Source organism: Canis lupus, chromosome 25 (genome assembly GCF_048164855.1).
Source record: "Canis lupus baileyi chromosome 25, mCanLup2.hap1, whole genome shotgun sequence".
In the NCBI taxonomy this organism is placed as follows: Eukaryota; Metazoa; Chordata; class Mammalia; order Carnivora; family Canidae; genus Canis; species Canis lupus.
This window is the reverse complement of record NC_132862.1, coordinates 20,160,086-20,186,873: the sequence shown is the minus strand read 5'-3', so window position 1 is coordinate 20,186,873 and position 26,788 is coordinate 20,160,086. Positions and strand designations below refer to the sequence as shown.

Here is a 26,788-nt window from a genome sequence, read left to right as displayed (position 1 = left end):
ATAACCTTATCTTCGAGGCTTTTGATTGAGAACTTGGTGAGCAGCTTCCACATTCTGCTGAAGAGTCATTTGTACTCTTCAGAGATTTTGAGCTTAGCTTGGTAACCTTTAACCTTGCAGCAAAATCTGACAAGAGTTTTAAAAGGGAGATTAGTTGTGTGTTTAGAGCACAACTTCTTCCCTCTAGTGGGACTTTGTCTCCTAAACATTATGAGATTATGGGAGATTTCATTCAGCTATTTAGGAGCCTGATTCTGACTCCCCAACTTCCCATAAGGAGCCTCAGAACTAAAACCAGTCATGTTTGGCGCTCTTCAGTTCTAGTCTGTCATATTAAAGCCCTGGATAACAGCTCAAACCTCACTTGTTCCTCTTTTCCCAAGAAGAGTCATGCATGAGCTAAGTGCCAGTCTTGTATAGAATTGGAAAATACCCTCCATAAAGAAAATGTTTGGAGATTTTCAGAAGGATCCTTTTCATATCCTTGCAGCCTAGAATTTACATTCATCTAGTCATCATTGATTCTGTAACTCTCTGATATGTATCTTTTCTTTGTTTTTTCTAAGATTTATTTATTTTATAGAGAGAGTACAAGCAGGGAGGTGGGTGCAGGCAGAGGGAGAGGGACAGAGAAAATCCTAATCCTCCCCTGCTGAATGGGGAGCCCGAGTCGGGACTCCATCCCAGGACCCTGAGATCCTGACCTGAGCCAAAACCAAGAGTTGGACACTTAACCAACTGAGCCACCCAGGCATCCCGGAAACTGTCTGATATCTTTAAGATTTAGAGAGGTAATCAATTACATTTGACCCTTGAACAGTGCAGGGGTTAGAGGCATCAACCCATTAGTCGAAAATCTGTGTGTGGGCAGCCCCGGTTGCTCAGCGGTTTAGCGCCACCTTCAGCCCGGGGTGTGATCCTGGAGACCTGGGATCGAGTCCCACGTCGGGCTCCATGCGTGGAGCCTGCTTCTCCCTCTGCCTGTGTCTCTCTGCCTCTCTCTCTCTCTGTGTCTCTCATGAATAAATAAAATCTTAAAAAAAAAAAAAAAGAAAGAAAGAAAGAAAAGAAAAGAAAATCTGTGTGTAACCTTTGACTCCCCCAGCATTTAACTACTAATATCCTACTGTTGATCAGAAGCCTTACTGATAACAAATGGTTGATTAACACATATTTTGTATGCTATATGTATTATATACTATATTTTTATAATAAAGTAACCTAGAGAAAAGAAAATGTTATTAAGAAAATCATAAGGAAGAGAAAATACAGTACTGGACTGTATCCAAAAAATATATGTATATATGTATAAGTGGGCCCACACAGTTGAAATCTGTGTTTAGGGGTCACCTGTTCTTGCCTTTATTTTAGTTCTAGCTAGAGCGGAGACATGACTTATTGCATCCTGTTTGAAAGTAGAAATCTTATTGTAAAAATAATTTTGAGGGTTTTTTTTCCCCCCTAAGGATTTGATTTTATTTATTTTGGAGAGAGAGCATGAGCAGGAGGAAGGAGAAAGAATCTCCAGCAGACTCCATGCTAAGCATGGAGCCCTGATCAGGGCCTGATCTCAGGACCCTGATTATGACCTGAGCTGAAACCAAGAGTTGGACGCTTAACTGACTGAGCCATCCAGGCGCCCAAGCATTTTATATTTATAACTCTCAGAAATGAGAGATATTCTAAAGTGACAAGCATTATGGAAAGTATTATTGCTTTTATATCATTGACAAAGATTAGGAGATGTTTTAGAATAGCTTCTTAATATGTCATTTATAGACTAGCATCTCTTTCTGTTAGCTCTGTTCTCTCTCCACTGACAAGCTCTATTTGGTTGCCACTCCTCTGTGAAAACATATATTAATGACTAGAAAAGATTTCCCTCAAAAAGTAAATCAGCTTTTATTTTTCCTGCTTCAAAAACGGAGACATTCTAAAGATGTTGCAAAAATCTTATGTTTATCATAGGACTTCAAAAAAGTAGATTTCTTTTCCTTGACATGAATGCTGTTTTTTGTGTGTGTATGTGTGTTTTCTAATTACATCTGATTAGACATAAAAGGCCTATACCCAAAGGAGACTTCAGGAAACTGGAGATAATATAGTTATTTTTAAGAACAATTAATGGAGAAAATTAAATCTAATCAATGATAAGAAATAAAGATCTCTTGTTTCTGTAACTATTTTATACAAATGTTATAAAAATCAGTGATACAATTTTGTGAGTGGGAATACTGTAGAACATTTAGACAAGTGTGTGTTTATATTTACCTTGAAAGTTTCAGTTTACTGTTTGATAGGGGTAGTGATGCCCTTGACAAACATTTTGCAGGTAGGCTAACAAGAATTTGAATCCCACTGTCCTTCGTTTATCTTAATAAGCTGTGTTATTAGTAGCAAGCATTTATTTAGTGTTTACTATGAGCCAGGTAATGGCTATTCCATATCTCTTTTAATCCACAGAACAGCACAGAGTCACTTCTAGAAACGCAAGCCTATCACAGTAGTAAGTGATGAAGCTAGGATCTAAACTGAGTTCAATAAAACACCAAAGCCCATATTAATTATTGTATGATACCACCTCACTCTGTGATCTTGAGCAGATCATAGATATATATCCCCTAACTCTGAAACCCAGAAAGCTTTGGAAATTGCTAGTCTTTTCATAACTTATTTGGTGGCAAAATGAGACTTGAATGGATGAAAAGCTATTTATAGCCTTTGTTTATCTCATTTAGTGTGACTGCATACACGTTGCTACAGAAATGTTAATGTATTTGATTTTTGGAGTGCTGCCAATAGATCTTCTCTGGAAATGTTCTACAATATATTGTATATGCCCTGCATTAACTATCTAATATACAAAAAATTCTGAAATCTTAAACGTTCCCAGGTGGCTGTGGCCCTCTATTTAACTTCCACAATACTAGTTTTCTTTCTGGAGAGATGTTAACATCTAACCCAGTAGGTTTCAATAAGAATTATATGAAATAATTAACATATGTAAACATTTAAGGTCCATGGCATATAATAAATGTTTAATTTATTGGTATTGTTATTATCTTGGAATTTAGCAGAATTTGGATCCTAAAGTTAGGATTATTGAAAACATGAGTTTTGTTTAGTTTAGCTTGGAGCTAAGACTTAACACTGCTTTGTGTCTGGGATTAGTAGGAATCCATGCCTTCTACAGAATGTACTTTCACTTACCATTGACTGTTTAAAATAGAAGTGATTTTCTCCAGTAAATGTACATTATTCCTTAGTGCAGGATTTCCTAAGCGCTTTTATGTTACGACACACATAGAAAATTCTTTACTGAGATAACTGGAGGAGGGTGCCCCTGCTACTCCAGGCTCCTGGCCACCTGAGGCCTAAGGGGATCAATACCATGGCACAGGGCAGCCCCGGTGGCGCAGCAGTTTGGCACCGCCTGCAGCCTGGGGTGTGATCCTGGGGACCCGGGATCGAGTCCCACATCGGGCTCCCTGCATGGAGCCTGCTTCTCCCTCTCCCTCTGCCTGTGTCTCTGCCTCTTTCTCTGTGTCTATGAATCAATAAATAAAATATTTAAAAAAAAATACCATGGCACACATATAACACTTTAGCAAAGCAGTGTAGCATTATATAGACCAAGTATAAGGGGAAGATAAATGAAATGTTAGAAACTACTAATGGATTTACTTTGGTTACTTCTTCTGTTTAAGCATCTATTTCAAAGCAGTTAAGAAAATCCAGAAACCTAGGTGAAAGTTATAATTAAAAAAAAAAAAATCTCTTAATTACTTGTCTTAATTGTCTTCTAGCAGTTAAGAATGAGGTAGATTAGGAATTTTAAAAAGTATGAGGTAGATTTTATAAAAGGGTTTGTTGGCATCTTGAAGATACTTGATTTGTAAGTTAGAATTATGAAGAAACTATGACACTGGGTTAGCATTTAAAGCACTTCCAAGTGTAGATAGGACCAGTCAATGATACATTTAATTTAGAGCTTTTTTTTAAGGGGCTGACATTTATTTCTTCTCCAAATATTACAGTAAAAATTATATGGGGTAGGATAATTTGGTCAATTTTCTTTTTAATGTAAAATTTAGAGTATGGCTGTTAGAAATTATTTGCTTGTACACACAGGGCACAAGAAATTGTTGCACATTATCTACCCACCCTACCCCTCGGCTAAGTCTGTAGCCTCAGGACTAGATACAAAATGGGCATAGAGTTGATTCTCAACCAGATAATATATTTCTAGAACATTAGTTAAGACATTATCCTCAGCCATAAATTCAGGATAGGGAGGTGGGGCAAACAGTATATAGGGAGCTGTGAGTATAGATACCTCACTTTGGCTGAAGAATTTGAGGGTCAGGGGAAACAGTCTACATCCTATTGGTTTCTCTTGAAGGAAAAGGTACTGAGTTTGAAGGATTAAATGAATATTTCTTTTTCTTATGGTTCTTTGTGGTGGAGGAGATTCTTTCATGGCCTTCAGTGATCTGAATGGGGTTAGCGAATGGGGGTTATTGGAGCTGGAGCGGAGTCTAGTGGCCTGTTTGCAGTTGGCAGGGCTCCGCTTAACCCTTTGAGGGACAAACTTCCAGTGCTTTTCATGAACTCTTAATAGTGAGGTTGAGAACAGGAAGGAGGCAGAAATGGCAGCTGTCTCCTCGGCACTCACTTAATTCTGAGAAGACTTGGAGTTCTCTGCTCAAGTTGGGGTTTTTTTTGAAGAGGAGTTTTCAGATTTCTGACAGCCTTACAAATGTTTCTTTTAATACTTAAAAAATGTTTTAATTTGAGGAGTTTACCACCTTCAAAAGTTATAAGAATATTGGGTGATTCCATAATAGCAAATAGCTCAGAGTATGTTATGTGTTAATTTAGAAAGAATGTGGCTGGCATTCAGCACTTCTTTGAACCAGGGCATATTACTTATTAGCTGTATTCCTTGATTTTTCATAGAATGTTACATCTTCATCTAAATCATAAATCCGAATTATATTACTATAAAACCTCTTCTAGCATATTTTATGCTAGAATAGAATAGTAGTAATTTTTTAAGAGAAAACAAGTAGTAACAGATATGGTTTCCATTCTAGGAACAGGAAATAAAGATAATAACAAAACAAAATTCCAGAATATATGAAGTCATTATTATTAAAAATCATGTATTACACGTGTATTTTATATTTTTATTTTATTTTAATAATTGGTATTCCTTGTCATCCACAGGCATCTTACAAAGATAAATACAGTCTCTTCTCAACTCATTATTCTTAACCTCAGAAATGTGAAATATTGATATGTTAGAGTTTAGGGATTAGATAGATAGAAAGCTGCAAAAAATGAGTTTCCTGTATCTTTTTGGGAAAGAGTATCGCTTTATGAGTGAACTTTTTTGCAAGGCAGATAAGTGTAAACTATGTGGGTAGAGTTAGTGTGTGGTAGTGCAATAGTCATGTAACAGTGTGTGGTCCTGAGACAGTTGGTACAGGGGGATAGCAGTGCTTTAAGAGAGGTAAGTTGGAGGTGACATACAAAGTGCTGACAGGGACTCTCCACATTTCTGCAAATTCCCTTTCCCTAAAACAAAACAAAACTTTGTTTTTGGGTAGTATTTCTCAGATTTCAGAACTCACTTTTTCCTTTCAGAAAACTGAAGAATGGGAGAAAGATAAGACTGAAGCAGACATGGAAGAGTATATATGGGAAAATAGCTCCTCTGAAAAAAATATCCTACAAACACTTCTCCAAATGAAAGCTGCTGAGAAAAATCTGGAAATAAATGAAGAAGAGCTCCTTGGTACAAAGGAAGTTGAAGATTACAAAAAGTCTGTTGTTAGCCTTAAGAACAAGGGGGACAATGAAAATACACTTTCTCAGTACAAAGAATCAGTGAAGAAACTATTAAATCTAATGTGATTTATGTAGAAAAATCTACTTGATGTATTAATTTTATGATATATCTGTGATCATTATCTCATTTGATATAAATTTGAAAATGCTAAAAAAAACCGACATCAGATTTTTTTATTTCAGACGTTGAATTTAGTGATTCAGCAGTTACGTAAAAGACCCAGTGCTATTACATCAAGTGCCCTCCTTAATGCCCATCACCTGTTACCCATCCCCCCACCCTACAGCAATCCTCAGTTTATTTCCTAGAATTCAGTGTCTCTTATGGTTTGCCATGCCTCAATTTTCACCTTATTTTAGTTTTCCTTTCCTTCCCCAATGTTCATCTGTTTTGTTTCTTAAATTCCACATATGAGTGAAATCATATGGATTTGTCTTTTTCCAACTGCCTTATTTCACTTAGCATAATATCCTCTAGTTCCCATCTATGTTGTTGCAAATGGTAAGATTTCCTTCTTTTTGATGGCTGAGTAATATTTATATGTGTGTGTGTGTGTATATATATATTACATACTTGTGCTATATATATATATATATATATCACATCTTTTTTATCCATTCATCTGTCAGTGGACTTCTGGGCTCCTTCTGAATTTTGACAATTGTGGACATTGCTGCTGTAAACATTGTGGTGCATGTGCCCCTTTGAATCACCATTTTTATACCCTTTGGATATACCTAGTAATGCAATTGCTGGATCATAGGATAGCTCTATTTGTAACTTTTTTGAGGAACCTCCATTACTGTTTTCCAGAGTGGTTGCACCAGTTTGCATTCCCACCAGCAGTGTAAGAGGGTTTCCCTTTCTCTGCATCCTTACTGACATCTATTGTTTCCTGAGTTAACTTAGCCATTCTGACTAGTATGAGGTAATATCTCATTGTGGTTTTGATTTGTATTTTCCTGATGCTAAGTGATGTTGAACATTTTTTTAATGTATCTGTTGGCCATTTGTATGCCTTTGGAGAAGTGTGTATTCATTTTTTCTGCCCATTTCTTGACTGGATTTTTTTTTTGGGGGGGGGAGTGTTGAGTTTGATAGGTTCTTTACAGATTTTGGATACTAGCCTTTATCTGATAGCACATTTGCAAATATCTTCTCTCCCTCTGTAGGTTGCCTTTTAGTTTTGTCTACTATTTCCTTTGCTGTGCAAAAGCTTTTTATCTTGATAAAGTCCTAATAGTTCATTTTTTTTTAATTTTTATTTATTTATTATAGTCACAGAGAGAGAGAGAGAGAGGCAGAGACATAGGCAGAGGGAGAAGCAGGCTCCATGCACCGGGAGCCCGATGTGGGACTCGATCCCGGGTCTCCAGGATCGCGCCCTGGGCCAAAGGCAGGCGCTAAACCGCTGTGCCATCCAGGGATCCCCATTTTTTACTTTTGTTTCTTTTTCCTTTGGAGATTTGTCTAGCAAAAGATTGTTGTGGCTGAAGTCAGAGAGGTTTCTGCCTGTGTTTTCTAGGATTTTGATGGATTCTTGTCTCACATTTAGATTTTTCACCCATTTTGACTTTATTTTTTGTGTATGATATAAGAAAGTGGTCATTTCATTCTTTGCATGTCGCTGTCCACTTTTCCCAACACTATTTTTGAAGAGATTGCCTTTTTTCCAGTGGATATTCTTTCCTGCTTTGTTGAAGATTAGTTGCTCATAGAGTTGAGGGTCCATTTTTGGGTTCTCTATTCTGTTCCATTGATCTGTGTGTCTGTTTTTTGTGCCAGTACCATACATACCGTACTGATGCTTACAGCTTTGTAACAGAGTTTGAAGTCTGGAATTGTGATGCCTCCAGCTTTGGTTTTCTTTTTCGAGATTGCTTTGGGTATTCGGGGTCATTTCTGGTTCTATGCAAATTTTAGGATTGTTTGTTCCAGATCTATGAAAAATGTTGATGGTATTTTGATAGGGATGCATTGAATGTATAGATTGCTTTGGGTACTATAGACATTTTAACAGTATTTGTTCTTCAATCCATGAGCATGGAATGTTTTTCCATTTCTTTGTCTTCCTCATTTCTTTTATAAGAAAATTCTTTTAATCGTTTTCAGAGTACAAATCCTTTACCTCTTCGGTTAGGTTTATTCCTAGGTATCTCATGGTTCTGGGTGCAATTGTAAATGGGATGGAATCCTTGATTTCTCTTTCTTCGGCCTCATTGTGTATAGAAATGCAACTGATTTTTGTGCATTGATTTTATGTCCTGCCACTTTGCTGAATTCCTGTATGAGATTAGCAATTTTGGGATGGAGTCTTTTGGGTTTCCCACCTAGAGAATCATGTTATCTGAAAAGAATGAGAATTTCACTTTTTTGCTGATTTGGATGCCTTTTATTTCTTTTTGTTGTCTGATTGCTGAGGCCAGGACTTCTAATACTATGTTGAACAGTAGTGGTGAGAGTGGACATCCCTATCATGTTCCTGACCTTAGAGGAAAAGCTCTGTTTTTCCCTTTTGAGGATTATATTTGCTGTCAGTTTCTTGTAAATGGCTTTTATAATATTGAGGTATGTTCCTCCTGTTCCTACACAACAGAGTTTTTATCAATGCTTTATTTTGTCAAATGCTTTTTCTACACCTATTGAGAATGTCATATGGTTCTTATCCTTTCTTTTATTAATGTGTATCACATTGGTTGATTTGTGGATGTTGAACCACCCTTCCAGCCCAGGAATAAATCCTACTTGGTCGTGGTGAATACTCCTTTTTAATATACCGTTGGATCCTATTAGCTAGTGTTTTAGTGAGACTTTTTGCATCCATGTTCGTCAGGGATACTGGTCTGTAATTCTCCTTTTTGGTGGGGCCTTTGTCTGGTTTTGGGATCAAGGTCATGCTAGCCTCTAATGAGTTTGGAGGTTTTCCACCATCTGTTTCTAATTTTTGAAACAGCTTCAGAAGAATAGGTATTAATTCTTCTTGAAATGCTTGGTAGAATTCTGCTGGGAGGCCATTTTGCCCTCTATTCTTGTTTGTTGGGAGATTTTTGATTATTGCTTCAATTTCTTTGCTGGTAATGGATCTGTTCAGGTTTTGTATTCGTTCCTGTTTCAGTTTTGGTATTTAATATGTTTCTAGGAATGCATCTATTTCTTCCAGATTACTTACTTACTTTGTTGGTATATAATTGCTCATAATATTCTCTTATAATTGTTTGTATTTCTTTGGTGTTGGTTGTAATCTCTCCTCTTTCATTCATGATTTTATGTGGGTCTTTTTGTTAAATCTAAGGGTTTATTGATCTTATTAATTCTTTCAGAGAACCAGCTCCTAGTTTCGTTGATGTGTTATACTCTTCTTTTGGTTTCTATTTCATTGTTTTCTAATCTTTATTGACTCACTTCTGCTGAGTTTAGACTTTATTTTTGGTTGTTTTTCCAGCTCCTTTAGGTGTAAGGCTAGGTTGTGTATTCTAGACTTTTCTTATTTCTTAAGAAAGGCTTTTATTGCTTATATACACTTCCCTCTTAGAAGCGACTTTGCTGCATCCCAAAGGTTCTGAACTGTCATGTTTTCATTTTCATTTGTTTCTATGTATTTTTTAAATTCTTCTTTAATTCCCTGGTTGATCCATTATTTCTTTAGTAGAATGCTCTTTTTTTTTCCATGTATTTGTTTTATCAAAATTTTCTCTTGTGATTGAGTTCAAGTTTTAAAGCATTGTGATCTGAAAATATGCTTGATACGATCCCGGTCTTTCTGTACTGATTGAGACCTGATTTTTTACCCACTATGTAATCTATTCTGGAGAATGTACCATGTGTACTTGAGAAGAATGTGTAATGGCCTATTTTATACTGAGATGTTGAATGTCTCATATAATTTATTGAATACTGTACTGAAAGTGAAAGACAGAATGGTTGTATGGGTATGAAGTGGTTGTCAGTGTACTGGTTGTTTATTCTTGTGATCACATGGCTGAATAGGAGCTGTGGCTGCCACCGCCCAGCATCACAAAAACATATCATCACATATCACTAGTCTGGGAAAAGATCAAAATTCAACATTTGAAGTGTGGTTTCCACAGAATGTGTTATTGCTTTCACAGCATTGTAAAATCGAAAAATCATAAGTTGAGTCATAAGTCGGGACCAGCTGAAATGATTTTGGTTATTTGGAGAGCTAGGCCCAGAACCCAGGCCCCTGAATATAGTTCAGTGCTTTTTTGCATAACTGTCTACCCAATGCATTTTTCATAGATGCCATTTCTGATTAGAAACAGCTCCTTGGAAGTATTTTCTAACCTGGAAAGTTTGTCCCATTCCTCTCCTTTGGGCTTACTTCAGCTCTGTTTAGCATCCTCCTTTCTGTTTTCTGGGGTCAGTTCTTCAAGCCCAAGCTTACAGAAAAGTGGGAATGGAGGTTAACTGGTATTGGTCTCTCTAGATCCCCAGTTTGAGCTTCTACAGCTCAGAAAAGAGATAAGGGATAAAAGGACCTAGAAATTAATTGGAGTAAACTATAAGAACTACTCTATGAAACATTCCATTCAATTTAGCTGTCAATTCAGTATTTTTAAATATATCTGTTACTTCTTACCATTTCCAAAGTTGTGATTAAGTTAAAATAGAGGAATTACTGAGTTTGTTGTTTGTCTAAGACTTACTTTGCCTAACAGAATTAGAGAACATAAATGAAAGCCAAAAAGAATTTCAAAACAATTATCCAAAGGATTTATATGAAATGAAGGTATGATACACTATTAACAAGGCCAGGAATCTATGTTGTTGAGGACACTAAAATGAACTTAATTGCAAAAAGGAGAGATGAGTTGTAATCCAGTGTTTGGAAATAATAAATGAAAAGCAATGTTAGGTAACACAACTTTTAGGTCAGTTTAAAACATACTTTAAATATATTGAAATGGTATATTTCTTAGAGATTCATGGAGTTTAGAGAAATTCAGATGCAGAAACAGGATTGAAGAAGGAAACATTTGAAAACAGGTTGAGGAGAAATGATCATTTGAGAACATGTAAAGAGGTGGTTGATTAGGGTCATCTGTCCTGTAGTAATAATACAGTGCAGATGAAAGCAGTAATGATATGTGATAAAGAATTTGACCTGGCCCAAAGAGAGGTTTTGACCTTTGCCTGCAGCTTTTAGAAGGTCATCTATGTCATACCTTATAGGAGTATCTTTGTTTAGGGTGAGAGCCAGTCACAATGGATTTTAGAGTGGGGCTGGCCACACCTGACAGTCTCAGCCATGCCAGAAAACCAATGATTTAGTGAGGGGCATTGAGTCAGCTGGGATCAGTCCACCTGGCAGCAGAGATTAACCACCCAGGTAATCTCTGTAATCCCCATGTAATAGGGCCTCTATAAAAATTTTGAGCACTGAAGTTCAGGCAGGTTTCTCGAGTTGGCAAAACTCTAGGCATATTATACACTGGTACAGGAACAGGAAAAGTAGCACATCTTGCTTCCAGGGGAAGAGGACACACACAACACAGAGAACCCTGTATGACTTCTTCCTACATGCTTCTTCCCTTGGCTGATTTTAATCCATATCCTTTCCCTGTAATAAACCATAACCGTGAGTATAACAACTTTCCTTGAGTGCTGTGAATCATTCTAGTCAATCAGTCAAACTTGAGGTATTCTTAAGCCAGATCTCCCCACTCCAGACTGATACTTGGTGTCTTGTAGAGCATTGTACCCTCTAGTCTTTGCAGTTTGGTTATCTCCAGGCAACTGGCCTGAAGACAGGCTGTAACATTGACACCTAATGGCATAATCTTACAGTTGTAAGATTAATACAGAACTGCCTCAAATGGAAAGCAGTTACTGTTACTGTAATTTTAGCAATGATTAAACAACACTGTTATTAGTCGGATCTTTGTCCTTTATTAATTGAGCCAATATGAACATAACAATGAACATAATCATATTTATCCTTATAACGAATCTAAGGGATATTTGCTGCATTAATATACAGTTACTGCTGACTTCAAACTTTAAAGTTACGTAACTCAGAGGTTGCTTGAACATGTAGGCAACTAAGAAATAGGACAAATCTGTTTCCTTAATTGTAGCATACTTCAGTTCTTATGTTGCATAGATTCTTCCCAACACTGGTAAGTATTTCATAATACTGGCCAGTTACAGACTTTTAAAAGAGGTCTGGCTAGTTACAGTGTTGGACAAATTTCAGTATCATGGTTACTTTGCAACTGAGTGTAACAATTGGTTACACTTGGCCTTGGTTTTTGACTGGGCCTTGAGAATCTTTGTTTCTTAGGAAAGTTTCAAATTCTATTCAGTTCTCTTTTGGTCCTTGTGGTTTCCAGGAAGGACATAGTTTCTAGGCCTGCAGTTTTTGTTTCCTGGCTGACTCTGGTCTGGTCATACCTACAGCCTAATAAATTTACTCAGTTTATCTGATGGTCTAAGGTAGTGGCTGAAGAAGGGAAGGGATATGAGTTTATTTTCTTACAAAGGTAAATATGTTTTCTCAAATTATGATCATTTCTATAAAACTATCAATTTTAGGAAATGAGCAAATTCTCTGAAACACCAAGGGGGGGGGAACTTTTAGTAGCCCTAGTTTTTGGGAAACCTTTAAACAACTTGTATATATTTTAAAGAAATCTTTTCAAAGATTATATATACAAATAATTTTTAAAGACTGCTTGCTTCCTGAATTATTTATTTATAATTTTAGGATAGTTTAAATCTTTATGTCCTCCCTACATAGTATGGGCATGATATTTTATAATGACTAGCAAATAAGGATAAATTAATGAAATTTTTTAATTCAGACTTTCATTTGTGGCTAATATTCCACTGATAGAGATTTTGTATATTTCTTTACAGACATCGACTCCGCACGCCCCCCCCCCCCCCACCACCCAAGGGAAAGAAACAAACACCTCTTAATCCACTGGATAATTTAACATAAGAGAAAACAGTACTATTTTATTACTCCTGTAATAGTATTTTTTTCTTATCTATTCTTCATGCTTATTAGCTATCTTTTAATATCTATTCTCACATTTCAAAAGGGTTTCAAGTATTAGATTAAGGGCCTAAAGTTTCAAATCATTGGAGACTTGAATTAAAGTGCCTGCACTTTGAGGGGGCTGTGTAGATCTGGTGTAAGATTGGGACAGAGCTGAAATACCTGCAGGTAATATTTGCACCTGGAAAAAGAATGCATACAAGTGAAGGATGTAAACTAAAACTCCCAAGCTTTATTCAACAGAGATCAACACAAAACTCAGATTCCAGTACCAAAGTTATTTAAAGGCATGTCAGCTTTTAAAAATGAAGATAGTTTAGGATTAAGAAGAATTCATCAATTGAACATTAAAACTATAACAGCATTTGCACATAGGTTAGTAACTCTAATAATAATGCTTTTCTGTCCAAACCACTAAAAGAGTTTATTAACATCCATGACAATAATTTGACCTTGACAGACAAATGATGTTACAGTATTTTCCTCTCTGTATCTTTTTTCCATGCTTTTTGGGAAAATGGAGGCCTTTAATCTAATAGTGATTTCAAGTATGAACTTTTGAACCAGATTACCTATTAAGTCCTGGCTTCACTATACAACCTGTGTGACTTTAGGCAGGATGTTTAGCCTCTCTTCCCATTTTCCTTATCTGTAAAATATAATAATACTATAATGGTTAATAAAAATATGCTAACTCATAAAGTTATATCAATGAGTGAAGACATGTACAGCACATAGAAGCATATCTCTCTTGCAGTGCTCAATAACTAGGGGTCAGGATTTTGGATCTTTAGTACACTGCTCGAGAAAATGGAAGTAATAAAAAAAAGTTAAGTTTATCAAGCATTGGCCTTTTTCAAAGATTGGTAGGAGTGAGCATCCTGTGCAATTTTTTTTTTTTTTACACACTGCCCTTGTCCTATAGAAAACTAAAAATGATACTCTTAAAAGCTTACAATCTCCCTGTAACTTTGGCTATTAAAAGTTCTCCTTTAGAATGTTAATTTTTTTAATTTGTCTGGATCCTGACTTTCTCTGCCCTGGTTTATACTGGCCTTGCTGCTTTCTACAGCATCCAGATGCCAAGATGATTATACAACAGCAAAGAAAGATGACAGAGGTACAGAGGGCCACTGGAACCAGCCATATCTTTGATATCACAGATGTCCCATCAGGTGTCATGTCTTCATTCTCAGATGTGTGGTTTCTGCTGTTGGACCCCTTGGTTTTGTTTAGTAATTGCTTGCTACTGTTGAGTCGGGATGGAATAGGCCTATGAAAAAGTTTTGTGTCTATGGGAACAAAGAAAGGAGAAACAGTCTTGTTATCTGGATTGTTGATAAAATCAGTACTGTGTGACACCGTATTTATCTCTGTGGTAATGGAGTCATTTAGGGAAATGAATCTTGCCCAAGAACCTGTGGTTAATTCCTTGGAATACCTGGTATTGTTTGTGTTGACAACCAAATCTTGATGTGTGGTTAATGATGGCACCATTGACGGTAGCATTTGGTTTATCATGGTGGTTTGTTGTTTATCTAAATTCATAGCTTTTAGAATCCTTAGTTTGTCCCATGGGCTAGATGAAGAACGAGTATTTAGGTATGTGGGAGGTGACTGTTCAAAAATCAGCAAATCTGGATCTATACCTGAAAGATAAATAAGGCATCATTCATTTTATTTTTTATTTCAAGGAGAGAACCTCAAACCACAGTTTGGAGAAGTCTTGCGTTTGCCATTGAGTTAGTGAACTAAGTTTAAGTTCAAGTTCTATTACATTCCTCCTAAAGACTTAGAAACATTTGAATTTATCTTAACTTTTGACAACGCTTCCCATTATGAACAAATTTGGCTACATCGTGGAGGAATCTTTGCGTCTGCCAGGGTTTTTGGGTAACAATAGCCAAGTTAGTGCAAGAACTGGAAAACAAAAAACAAAAACAAAAAACAAACCAACAACCGTTTGAGATATAGAGCATTTTCAAACAAAGTTTTTAAAAATTGAGCCTGAGAAGGGTAACTGTATTCAAAATCATGAGCAAAGCCTCTGTCTCCTCCCTTCCTGTTCCCTGAGGATCCTGACTTTGTCTTTGGTATTTTCTCTCTTGTAAAGGAACTCCTTTCACTCTGACTTCAGACCTGGCAAATATTGCTTCATCTATAAAGGGGGAAAAAAACCTCAACAGCTTTCCAATCATCTCTCCTATCAGTTTCTGTCTCTCCCTCCCTCTCTCTCTCCCCCTCTAGACATACCAACATCCCTTTCTTTACTTTGTTGTTTACCTTCTGCCATCTTATTCCATCCTCACTATTCTGTCAGAATTATTCTTCTGAGGTAATCAGTAGTTTCCATATTTCCTGATCAGTTTCATTGCTTTGACTTTTATTCCCGATACTGCCATCCTTTCCTTTTTTTAAAAAAAAAAAAATTATTTATTTATTAATGACAGACAGAGAGAGGCAGAGAGACACAGGCAGAGGGAGAAGCAGGCTCCATGCAGGGAGCCCGACGTGGGACTCGATCCTGGGTCTCCAGGATCACACCCCAAGCTGAAGGTGGCGCTAAACCGCTGGGCCACCGGAGCTGCCCGTGCCATCCTTTCCTTAAAATTGTCCTCCCAGGACTCCCCAGAGCAGACACTTTCTTGGTACTTTACCTCAGCCTGCCTGCTTCTCACTTTTTCTTTCTTTAGCTGGTTTTCTCCTTGGTCTTAACCAGTTGTGTGCTTTCCACAATCTTTCATCCTTTGTCTTCTGCTGAATTTTCTCTGCATCTCCCCCTTCACCACATACAAGATTATCCTCGTCAACTGACCACTACGTCAGTGGCACCGAAATCCACATCACCAGTTAAATAATTTCCTCTTTCTTGGTCTCTGGTCTCATTTCTCTTATACTCTACTGAAGGTTCCCGCCTAGACATCTCAAGTCATCACTGAACATTCCCAAAGCCAGAATCCTTTGCCTGGCTCTTCTCTATCTCTTTCAGTAACCTCATCAATGTTCCATCACCGATGCTGGAAGATATCTGTACTGTGGAACAATTTTTGACTCCTCTCACTTCTTTTCCTTCATCCAAAAAGTAGCTAAGGTCATATCCAGTTACCTCCCAATGTACTGATAATCATCCCTCCTCTTTGGAGGAGTTATGGTCCCCTACTCCAGATCTAATGCCTCCCTGACTAGATACTCTAATTTGCATCCTGCATATAATTTTCTTAAAGACCATCACACTCATCACTTTGATGATGGCATTTTCTCATTAAATACCTTTGCTGATTCTCTATTGGTGACGAAGTCAAAACAAAACACTACTCTATCCAAAGCCCTTTGGTAATCTGGCCTACTCTATCTTACCCATATTTTCATTGCAACCCCAAATGTGCCCTATTTGTAGCCAGACCTGTTTTCATACCTTCCCATGATGTGATAAAGAACTCCTTATCTTGCCTCTGCCTGGCCTCTCTCACGAAGCTGCCTCTGAATTTAGCTTTCTTTAGTCTCCTCTTCTTTTGAGTGTTAGTACTTGAGGCAGTATCACACATTTTTAAAATTCACCTACACTTTTTACACTAATTGTGAGACTGGTCATATCAACTAGACGGTAAGTAACTTGAGGGCAGAGATATGGCTGCCATCTTCTGCAATGCTGCTCACAGCCTGCAGGATTATATGTTCAGTAAGTACCAATCGATGACGAAATTTATCTCGTTTGTATATTGATGGCAAAAATCCATTCTCTCATATTTACCAGTTTGCACCTTGAGTTTACATACATAGGGAAGGAACACTTAAATGTGTATTTTTCTAAAAGTATACTGGTTATCTTGGGACCATTGGTATGGCAATGTATTTTAGTAAGTGTATTTCATTGTCTTTGACATCATCTTTGTCAAATCCTTGTATGCGGTGTCAATTGACCTCAAAACTGCCATTAAGCGTTTTCTTTATTTCTGGTAGCATCTTTAGCCACTGGAGTAGAAATGCCTATTTTGGCTTTTGCTGGGGGCTCCTGGAATAAAGATAATGCTTAAGCTCTTCTTCAATCACATATGATTTGTTATCATCTGCAATGAACTCATCATTGCTGAACTAACGGAAATATACTTTTGGTTGTTTGCCCTGGATGCCCGAAACTTTTCCAGATAGAAGGCACTGGAAAATGATGATTCAGGGATTCATACATGGCTATTGTCAGCCAGTTTCTGGGTTTTTATGTCTCTACTAGAACATTACCAACATTCTTCAAAATATGTGCAAAATACATAAATCATTACCTTCTGTTATGTTGTATAAAATGGCACTGGTTCCAGGCTCTAATATGCAGCTCTCCAATGTTGGGCAGTGAATGTGGAGGCAGTTGACATTGTCATGAATAGGATCATGGTAGAAGACAGCCACGTTACAGGAAACTGAAAGGAAAAGTGCATCTGTAGATGGTTTTGATTTCTATCAGCTTGATGAGTTCTAAGTAAGATTTCTTTCAAGAACATTGGATTAACAGCAGTATATTGCAGGGCTGTATTCAGACATTTTACAGAACATTATGAACTACAGTAACTGTTTCTATGAATGTGGAAAATGCCTCTTTAAGAGAAATTATCCACTGATTTTCTTTAATCTTTCACATACTCCATTCCACAGAGAATTACCTGGAATCATTTTCCAATCCCAGTATTTTATGTTTGTGAAAAGTTCATTTAGCTACAGAAGCCTCTGGGGATTTGTACATATCAGATTTCTAGTTGCAGTGCCCTCTCAGAATGCTAAGGTACTGGAGTTCACCAGAGAAATAACGAAAATAAAGTGACAGATGTTGTAACAAAAGAGGCAGTAATGGGAAAGCAAAAACGGCAATTACTGGGAGAGGCCCAGATGGTGGGAAGGCAGCAGGCCAGGTGAACACTACCCTGACCCTGATTGTAGGGGAGCACTAGCCCCATGTTGCAAATTGCACAGCCAAAGAAGAGCTTATTCAGTGTCACTTAAAGAGGAAGAGAGTCTACTGACAAGGATGTTAACATTTGGAATTCTAATGGGTAGAGGTATATCACTTACTCATGCTGTCTCCCTTTTACCAAATAAGTTTGCTCCTTAAAATGTATCATGTTATTTCTGGAAAACCTGAAGTCCGATTTGTTGAGTGCCAGTCTTCAATCTGTCCTCCGTAAAGTGCAAAACAGATTTTCCTCCGGCTTCAGTGTAGTAGGAACCATGTGCTAGGAAATATCCACTGGCCAAAGGTATCAACTTCTTTAATAAAACAAGATTACAGAGGGATAGCATACAATTACCAGACCTCAGAGTATGCCTACAGCTGTTGTGGAATTACTGCTGGCCAGACCTGTGCTGCCTCTGTGTGAGGTTAACTGTGGGGTGCTGCATCTCCCCCATTACTTCTGGGACATCCCATGGTTCTGCATTCCTTACTTTTCCAGTAGAATAAAGAAGAGGGCAGAAGTCAATGAATAATATATTACTCATACATTTTTAGATTACAGATGCATTCCCTGAAGACTGCTGTCAGGTTCAAGGGAAAGGGCTAAAAAACATTCAAATTTAGACATCTAAATTTTGTATAAGAAAGCAGTTGATGCTGTAGAGAACAGTTTTGAAAGATTTTTTTTTAATGTACCTCTTTGTGTACACTTTAGAGTTCCAGCTCTGAACAGGTTAACTATTGCAGAACTGTGACTTTTTAAAGTTCTGGCTTCCATCTAAAAAACAGAGACGTGTGTTCGTGCCCTTTCTTCTGGAGGAAGAAAACCACAATTTGGAAGCTACAGAGGCTCTAAAATCATGGAATTCTGCTGGTGCTTATAGTCCTCTGGAAGTCCAGAGGACAAACTTTCCTTGCAGTGGACAGTCAGGTAAATTGGTGCCATGGGAAAATGCCGGAAAGTATCCCCCCTCACCCATCTTCCCTCAAGGCTTCTGGAACAGCTTATGAGAAGCATCTCTAAGGTGAAAATCTGGATTGGAAACTTTTTCAAAAAGATTTCCCTCTAATAAATCAATTGCCCCCCTTGTGTGCCTGATTACTCTTGAGCGCTTAGCCTGGGACAGCTTCTCACACTGTGGTCAGTTTACACCCTCCAGTAGCTCCAGTCTGCATCCCAGAAATCTTACATGCATACTTGGATAGGAGGCACTGGCAATAAGTTCGTATCAAACCATGGAAAGAAAGTGTGGAAGAATCAAGAGAATCATTTTAAAGTGTTGTGTTGCTTTTGCTGTTTCCAAGTAGCTCTAAAACCTTGGAAAAATGAAAAACAAATGAAAGAAGTCTCTAGAAAATTCTGCAATAATGAAATGTTTTCCTAATTACAAACCTTAATCATATTACATGGATGATGTTTAACTCTGATTCTAGATTTCAGACAAAAAAATCAGAATATTTAAAATATATATTTCTTTTCTTTCTTCTTGCTATTTGCCATATATATCTACCTATGTCTTTCAAAACATCAATCACAGTCTAAATTCCTGTTCAATGCAACCCACATTTGCTCAACACAAGCAAGCACATTTCAAAAATTTGAAATACCAGTATCACCAAAAGAACATTGGAAAGGAAATTACTATATTTTTGAAATCATATATGCCGTATTTGCGGGCTATGGAAATATTTAGTTAACCCTTGAGGAAATATTTTTATTTAGCACTTTAGTGAAGAAAAGAAGATTTTCGGGATCCCTGGGTGGCGCAGCGGTTTGGCGCCTGCCTTTGGCCCAGGGCGCGATCCTGGAGACCCGGGATCGAATCCCACGTCGGGCTCCCGGTGCATGGAGCCTGCTTCTCCCTCTGCCTGTGTCTCTGCCTCTCTCTCTCTCTCTGTGACTATCATAAATAAATAAAAATTAAAAAAAAAAAAACAGTTTTAAAAAAAAAAAAAAAAAAAGAAGATTTTCTGTCACCTGTAGGTTTCATGGTATTGTGGGTCATTCATTACCAGATTTGTAAACTGAGCCAGTACTGACCCAGACGGTAAAGTCAGTTTCAATCTCTCTCCCACTCTCTCCCATCCCCATGTCTCTCCCTCATCTTCCCTAGTCCTGTTCATCTGTTCGTTCACTGGAACCTCTGCCTAGGTTTCCTTACTTAGGTCTTCATTTTACCAGTTTCTCCTGATTTTTGCACGGGCGTATCATTAATACTTACCATCCTTCCTAAGGCAGCAGCTCCTGCTGCATTTCTGGCCGGTGCTTTCAGAGTAATATTTCAGGAACTGAGCTCCCAGCTTCTGAGACTCCTCCAGGTCAATCAAGAGACCTGGAAAGCGACGGATCCAACAGTCTCTGTAAAAAATGGTGGGTGAGCAGAGAGAGTCTGAGGTCCACGCCATGCTTAGGAGCAGTACCAAGGATGTTGCCACCACTGCCACATGCATTTCCCTGGTATAAAGATTGAGTAAAAAGTCTGAGTTCCAGATAGATGCCGGAGCTGACCATCAGGGTTTGGGACAGTTTCTGGAACTTTGAGGCTGTTGGCTAAGGGACTGTCCTGGAGGGTCACCTTCTAGAAAAATGAAGCCATTCTTTGACTGCATATTGATTTTTCTTTTATTTCTTCCCAGCTGAGCCCTAGGTGAACATTTGACTTTCTGACGTTAATTTTGAACATTTTCCAGGCCATTTCGATACTCTGTCCCTTAGTCTCTTGAAGACGTGGATTCTCTCTTCTGCTTTTCTTCTTTTACTGAACGTGAATAGTCACAGACACCTCTTACTAAGTAAAATAAAGACAAATGGAAACCCTAGCCAAGAGTCTTTCTGAGGAAAACAATAATTTAGTCACTTGACGTCAGATAAAGTAAGGATCCATTTCACCACAAACAAGACGTGATTTTGTAAGGGGACTGCTGTATGGTCTTAAAGGAACCTGTGACTGCAGATTTTTTTTTTCAATCTTTTTTTTTTTTTCCTGTGAATTTAAGTTCTGGTATTCAGGTTCACCAGAAAACCAGTTTGTGCACTGGTTTAAATGTTTTGTTTTTACTAACAAAACAAAACAAAAACCTTGAAAGTGAATGAAAACCGAAAATGAAAAAAAATTAAATTTTAATTTTTCAGTGATTTTGAAAACATTGAATGTGGATATGTGGATCCTAGTCATTTCTGGGAGCCAGGCATATTTTCCCCCTAAAAAAGGCCAGCCACAATCTTTCTTTAAAAAGCGTAAATGAAAAGCATTACAGCTGAAAATTGTGAAGAAGTTCAAAATGGGGGCTGTCTAATCTATTTTTTGATATTCAAGTTTGCAAGTTATAAAGGATACTTCCTTGTGAAGCATATACATAATGGCATAGTATCTCTGATTGGAGCAGATTTAGTTGCTAAGAAATGCGTATTAGGGAAATGATGAAATGGTTTTAAGTTTCTAAACATTAACAAAATTTCAATTGCAATGCCGAAATATTTGAAAAGATACTAAAGGCAGCAAAAATGGTTTCTCATTTTTATGAAGATTATAGTTTCTATATCCCATGATGATGTCCACGATGACAAATTAGCTCAAAGCATGAAACTTGCTTTTTTTGTATCCATTTTTATACCAAGCATGAGTGAAAATCAGCTTTCCGCATAAAGTTCTGCAATATTGCTCATTTCAAAAAAAAAAAAATGAAGCTTTTTCTATCCTGTGATCTGTATTTCTTTCATACCTTTAACACAATGATTCATTCACTTACTTGACACAAAGATGTTAATATTCTTTGATTTTTCATCTCTACCTGTTTTGTAATAATAGCCTAGTACATATCCTTTGATTTTTAGAAACATATAACTTAATAAGAAAATATTCAAGAGGCTGAATAACTTTAAAAACAAAACATTTCACTTTCTCCTAAACAAACATTATAACACAGATTAACTCCTAACCTTGGGTAATCCACATAATATACACTAAAAATGATAAATACGTTATCCTATTGAACTTCTCATAGAAAGCAAGTTTCAGTTGCTTACCTGCAAATAATCAGACTGTTCTATCTGTTCCAAGGGGAAAGGGAAGAGAGGTTTCCTAATGGCAAAGCATGAGACAGGTGAGGAACAAAAGATTACTCCCTGTACTCCATGAGGTTCCATAGATACTTCGATTAGTTCATGCCCTGGGGACATAAACCAGATAGTCTGCTTTCTAACCTTCTAACCTCCATGTCTTTCAGTCCCATTAAATGCATTTTCTTTCCTGTGATATATAATTCCTTGAAGTTCTCGTGTATATTGCAGGGATAATGGCGCAATCCACAGTTGCTTAATCCTTTTGCTGTCAAATGATGTTCAAGTAAAGATCAAAGTTGCATTTTAAAGAATCTCCAAGTTCTGACATAAAAGCATGCTTTAAAATTTTAAGAACATTGTGTGTGTGTGTGTGTGTGTGTGTGTGTGTGTGTGTGTGTGTGATTGCATAAACATTCAGTCTGGAAACCAGGAACTCGGAGCCAAGTATTTTAAAAAGGAGAGATAGAAACTGGACTGCAGGGACAGAGGGAGGAATCCACAATGGGCTGAGATATGTGGCCCAGAATCTAGTCTCAAAAAAGTGTCCATGTGAGATGAAGTTGCAGAAACCAGAAAGCAGTTGTGCGTAAAACATTGCTATATAGCCTTTGTATAAATTTTATCAAATACTCAGAACCATTACACTATTGCAATGCAGTGATATATTGTACTTATTTCCAACTGGGTGCTCTTGAGAGGGGTTCAAAACTGGATTTTTACCTTAAAAACCTCTTATCTCTTCCAAGAGCCTGATTCAATTGCTCTAGTGTGGGAACCAGATTTTTTTTTTTTTTTTTTAAGATTTTATTTATTTATGAGAGAGACAGAGAGGGAGGCAGAGACACAGGCCGGGGATCACAACCTAAGCCAAAGACAGATGCTCAACAACTGAGCCACCCTGGTGCCCCAGGAATCAGAATTCTTATAAATAGCCCAGGTGATTTCCTAAGATGTTTGAAAAACATTAACATGAGACTGCAAAAAAAAGAAAGTTTTGAATACATGAAGATGCTCAATCTGAATTAAATATAAGCCATTTTTATTTATATTTTTAAAGATTTAATTTTTTGAGAGAGCACACGTGTGTGCAAGGGGCAGGGCAGAGGGAAGGGAGAGGCAGAGAGAGAGGGAAAGGAAAAACAGACTCTCACCTGAGCTGAGAGCCCGACTTGAAGGGCGGTGGGTGGGTGGGTGGCTCAATCTTCTGTCACTACCAGAGATCTTGACCTGAGCCAAAACCGAGAGTTGGATGTTCAATGAATGAACTGAGCCACCCAGGTGCCCCTGAGCCATTTTTAAACAACTGTGCTATTTTAAACTCATTTACATTGACCCATATGCTTTAATGAAAGGAAAATAGTTTTGTTTGTTAAAAAGAAATACATTTTTCTTAAAATGTTTTGTTTTGTATTAAATTGATACGTATTTCACTTTAAAAACCCAAACTGCACAGAAAAGTACAAAAATAAATAAAAACTACAATCCTACAGTCTTAACACTTTGGTTATCATCATTTAAACATCTCTATGAGAAATAGACACATGTATACAATTTTACATAAATAGATTGATACTGTTCCAGAAACTGTTTTTTAAAGATTTATTTATTTAAAGAGAGAGGGGGGCGACTGGGTGGCTCAGTTGGTTAACTGTCCACTTTCAGATCAGGTCATGATCCCAGGGTCCTGGGATCAAGCGTTGCAAGGGGTTCCTTGCTCAGTGGGCAGTCAGCTTCTCCCCCGCCCCACTTGTGTTCTCTCAAATAAATAAAATCTTAAAAAAAGAGAGAGAGAGCATAGGTGGGAGGGGCAGAGAGAGATGGGGAGACAGAACATTAAACCGACTCCACACTGAGCATGGAACCCACCAGGACTTGACCCAGGACCCTGAGATCACTACTTGAGCCGAAACCAACAGTCTGGTGCTTAAGCGACTGTGCCACCCAGGTGCCCCTCCAGAAACCATTTTTTTAAAATTTAGTGTAAAATTATATTTTTCAGGGTTTCTTTTTTTTTTTTTTAAGATACTATTTATTTATTCATGAGAGACACAGAAAGAGAGAGGCAGAGATATAGGCAGAGGGAGAAGCAGGCCCCAAGGCCCCAGGAACCCGATGTGGGACTCGACCCTGGGACTCCAGGATCACACCCTGGGCCGAAGGCAAAGGTGCTCAACCGCAGAGCCACCCAGGCATCCCTTTTCAGGGTTTCTAAAGAAAGATGTACATGTATATCCAAAGTTAATGGCTCTACAGTATTTCATTCCACACAAGTACCAAAATTTACTCTGCACTTTAGCTTCCTCAGCTGTAAAACAGAATAAAAAAGTAATATTGTAATCCATGAAAAGCACTGACAACAGTGCCTGGCATATAATAAACATTCAATAAATGTAAGCTACTATTACTATTATACATTATATTTTCCATTTTTTTATTATTAAAAGGCAACACTGTGATAACCATCTTGTACCTTGATTTTTTTTTTCATTCCCAGGGAAAGGTGTATTTTCCATAAATTCTTAAAGAAACAGCCCGTATCTGACCCTTACTATAGTTTTTTTTGTAAAAAGATCATAATATAAAGTGTCTGAAGTGAGTCATAGTACCACAAAGGCCAGTCTTTATTATTCATTGATCAGTCAATGACAGATTTATATTATACCACCAGTTATATGTAAGCAGTATTTTCATGAGGCTTAGAAGTAATATTTTAGGTCTTTTGTAAATGAGTTTATATTGCTTTGACTTTGCATTTCTAGCTGAACAGAAAGCTTACTGTGTGTTATAAAAATGATTTGATCTTTTAAGATACTTCCAGTCCTAAATGACGTTATTGCTCTATCAGGGCCAAAAAGCTTACAGGTTCAGTGGCCAGTATTGTCAGACTAACACCCCAGATGCCCTGCCCAAGCTAATCTTACTCTGATATTACTATGTGTGACTTGCCTTTCTAATGTGCATCATTCTTTGAGCGTGATTTTTTGGGTCTGTTTTTAAAAGGCAAGAAAATACCAGTCTGAGGCATATCTGTGACGTTTGGAAACAAAAGCATCCATTGGTGAAAGACTCTAAAAGGACAGAGAAGAGACTAAGAGCCTGTTCTTCTTGGCTGACCCACTGAATCTGGCATTGTCGCTGATGGAGGCACAAATAAATCCCAACTCCAAGCCTCTTTGATAGAGGGTGTGCCTCCCCACAAAATTCCCCAGCTCAAGGTCTAATACTGGAGATGGCACTTTCCTTGCCCAAAGAGGTTGCTAAATTCATGGTCACTCATCCTCTAAAAACCTTTAGAATGTCTTAGAATGCACCCTTACCGTGTGAAGTTGGCTGAGAATGGAGTTTTACCAGTAATGATTTAAAGGCCAACCAAGTGAAACAAGGTGAAAAGCTAGAAGTTTTTTTTTCGCAGAATTAAAAAAAAAAAAAAAGATGAATGAGGCAGGTTGTGGATCCATCTTGGTCTCCTTCACTTTTCCCAGGGAGGCCAGAATCTACTAGAATTTTTTTCTATGTCCTTAAAATTTCAGTTCCTTATTCATGGTGCATGATGAAGAAAATAATGGAAGACAACACCTCACTACGAGGTAGCTAAGTTACATAGTGAGAAGCACAAATTAACCAAAATGGTGCTGAAAAGATTTCAAATAGAACTTTCTTCTCTGACTTTTAGCTCTTCCCCCTTCCTAATGTAAACTGTTAATCAGCATTGTAGGAGGAGGTATTTTGTTTCAAAAAAGCGGAAGTGTATTTATGAAGAAGGTGTCATTTAACAACTGGACTTGTCATTCAAGAAGACAGTTGAAACTCATAATAATAAAAACAGAGGGCAGCCCGGGTGGCTCAGCAGGTTAGCGCCGCCTTGGCCCAGGGCGTGATCCCGGAGTCCTGGGATCCCACATCGGGCTCCCTGCATGGAGCCTGCTTCTCCCTCTGCCTGAGTCTCTACCTCTCTGTTTTTCATGAATAAATAAATCAAATCTTTTAAAAAAAAAAAAAAAACAGAGCCCAAACACATCTTCTTCCCAAGTTGAGGACTATTATAGTAGAATCTCGGTCTGGGAAAATTTTCAAGGGTTTTTTTGTGGGTAAAAGTGCCTGCTCCCTCCTAATCCTCATCCCTCTCCATCAACCCAGCCAAACTAAGAGTATCCCTCTCCCCCCTTCTAAGATTAATTCGTATCTCGTGAGCAACACGAAGTCCGTATTATTTGGCGTGAACTTTCCATGCATTTCTTTGCGATGTTCAGTGAGAGAAGACCGGGAATGAGTGGGCCCCCCCTCTAAGCAGTCCTCAGATGGGCGGGGGCATGGGCAGGGCAACTAGGAGGGTGACCAGAAAGCCACCTCCGTAGGCCAATAGGACCAAAGGCGGCCAGACCTTTCCCCACCAAGGATCACGCTCTGTCCTGCCCAGCCCGACCCGACTGAAAAGGGAAAAGCAAAGGCTGTTAGAGGACAGTGTAGGGCAGCCCGGGTGGCTCAGGTTCAGCGCCTGCCTTCGGCCCAGGGCGTGATCCTGGAGTCCCGGGGTCGAGTCCCGCGTTGGGCTCCGTGCAGGGGCCTGCTTCTCCCTCTGCCTGTGTGTCTCTCTGGGTCTCTCGTGAGTAAATAAATACAACCTTAAAAAAAAAAAAAAAAAAAAAGGATAGTGTACAGGAAGTCACGTGGCCTAAGTCTAATTGAATTGCGCTCCTGTCCTTCTTTTAATAGCACAAAGGGTCGACGGGCCCCGGCAGCGGACGCGAGCTCCTCGGCTTCCCGGCCCTTGGCGGCGGCGGCCCGGAGCGCCCCGTGAGCGCCGCGGAGCCTGCTGCCGGCGCCGGGCCCCCTTTCTGCAAGATGGTTCCTCCGCGGTGACCGCGGCCAGGCGTCGGCGCTGGGCGCCCCCTGCGTGCGCAGGGCCAG

The 26,788-nt window shown here is 38.3% G+C and overlaps 2 protein-coding genes across 10 annotated transcripts in view; one reads left to right on the top strand and one right to left on the bottom strand.

Annotated features, from left to right (window-relative positions):
- Positions 1-11,466, top strand: part of MRPS35 (mitochondrial ribosomal protein S35) — a 47,240-nt gene extending 35,774 nt beyond the window's left edge. For all 4 annotated transcript variants that reach the window (XR_012017565.1, XM_072798546.1, XM_072798549.1 and 1 more), the window contains one exon: positions 5,650-11,466. Coding sequence is in view for 3 of the 4 variants with exons in the window: in XM_072798546.1 (XP_072654647.1) it covers positions 5,650-5,919 (270 nt within the window). In the remaining variant the exon portion in view is untranslated. The remainder of the gene's footprint in view (positions 1-5,649) is intronic.
- A 1,624-nt stretch (positions 11,467-13,090) lies between these two features.
- Positions 13,091-25,794, bottom strand: MANSC4 (MANSC domain containing 4). Of its 6 annotated transcripts, none has more exons than XM_072798564.1 (7): positions 23,032-25,789; positions 21,845-21,899; positions 20,040-20,176; positions 17,937-18,131; positions 17,156-17,290; positions 14,320-14,527; positions 13,091-14,170 (listed from the first exon to the last, which is right to left on the bottom strand). In XM_072798564.1, exons 4-7 carry the CDS (start codon positions 17,938-17,940, stop codon positions 14,152-14,154), a joined length of 366 nt encoding a protein of 121 aa, XP_072654665.1. In that variant the 5' UTR covers positions 17,941-18,131; positions 20,040-20,176; positions 21,845-21,899; positions 23,032-25,789; the 3' UTR covers positions 13,091-14,151. The 6 variants fall into 6 exon arrangements, with proteins under 6 accessions (XP_072654665.1, XP_072654666.1, XP_072654663.1 ...); XM_072798565.1 differs by lacking the exon at positions 21,845-21,899 and having other exon boundaries at positions 23,032-23,107; positions 25,198-25,789; XM_072798562.1 differs by lacking the exon at positions 17,937-18,131 and having other exon boundaries at positions 20,040-21,899; positions 23,032-25,794.
- Positions 25,795-26,788: the final 994 nt, after the last annotated feature.

Excerpts from the sequence above, each read along its gene's own strand:
- MANSC4 (XM_072798562.1), bottom strand. The coding sequence starts at position 20,268 with ATGCATGTGGCAGTGGTGGCAACATCCTTGGTACTGCTCCTAAGCATG. Across the intron at positions 17,291-20,039 it reads CTGCTGCCTTAGGAAGGATG|TTTCCTGTAACGTGGCTGTC; the intron begins GTAAGTATTAAT and ends TTTTCCTTTCAG. Across the intron at positions 14,528-17,155 it reads TTTATACAACATAACAGAAG|GTATAGATCCAGATTTGCTG; the intron begins GTAATGATTTAT and ends TTTATCTTTCAG.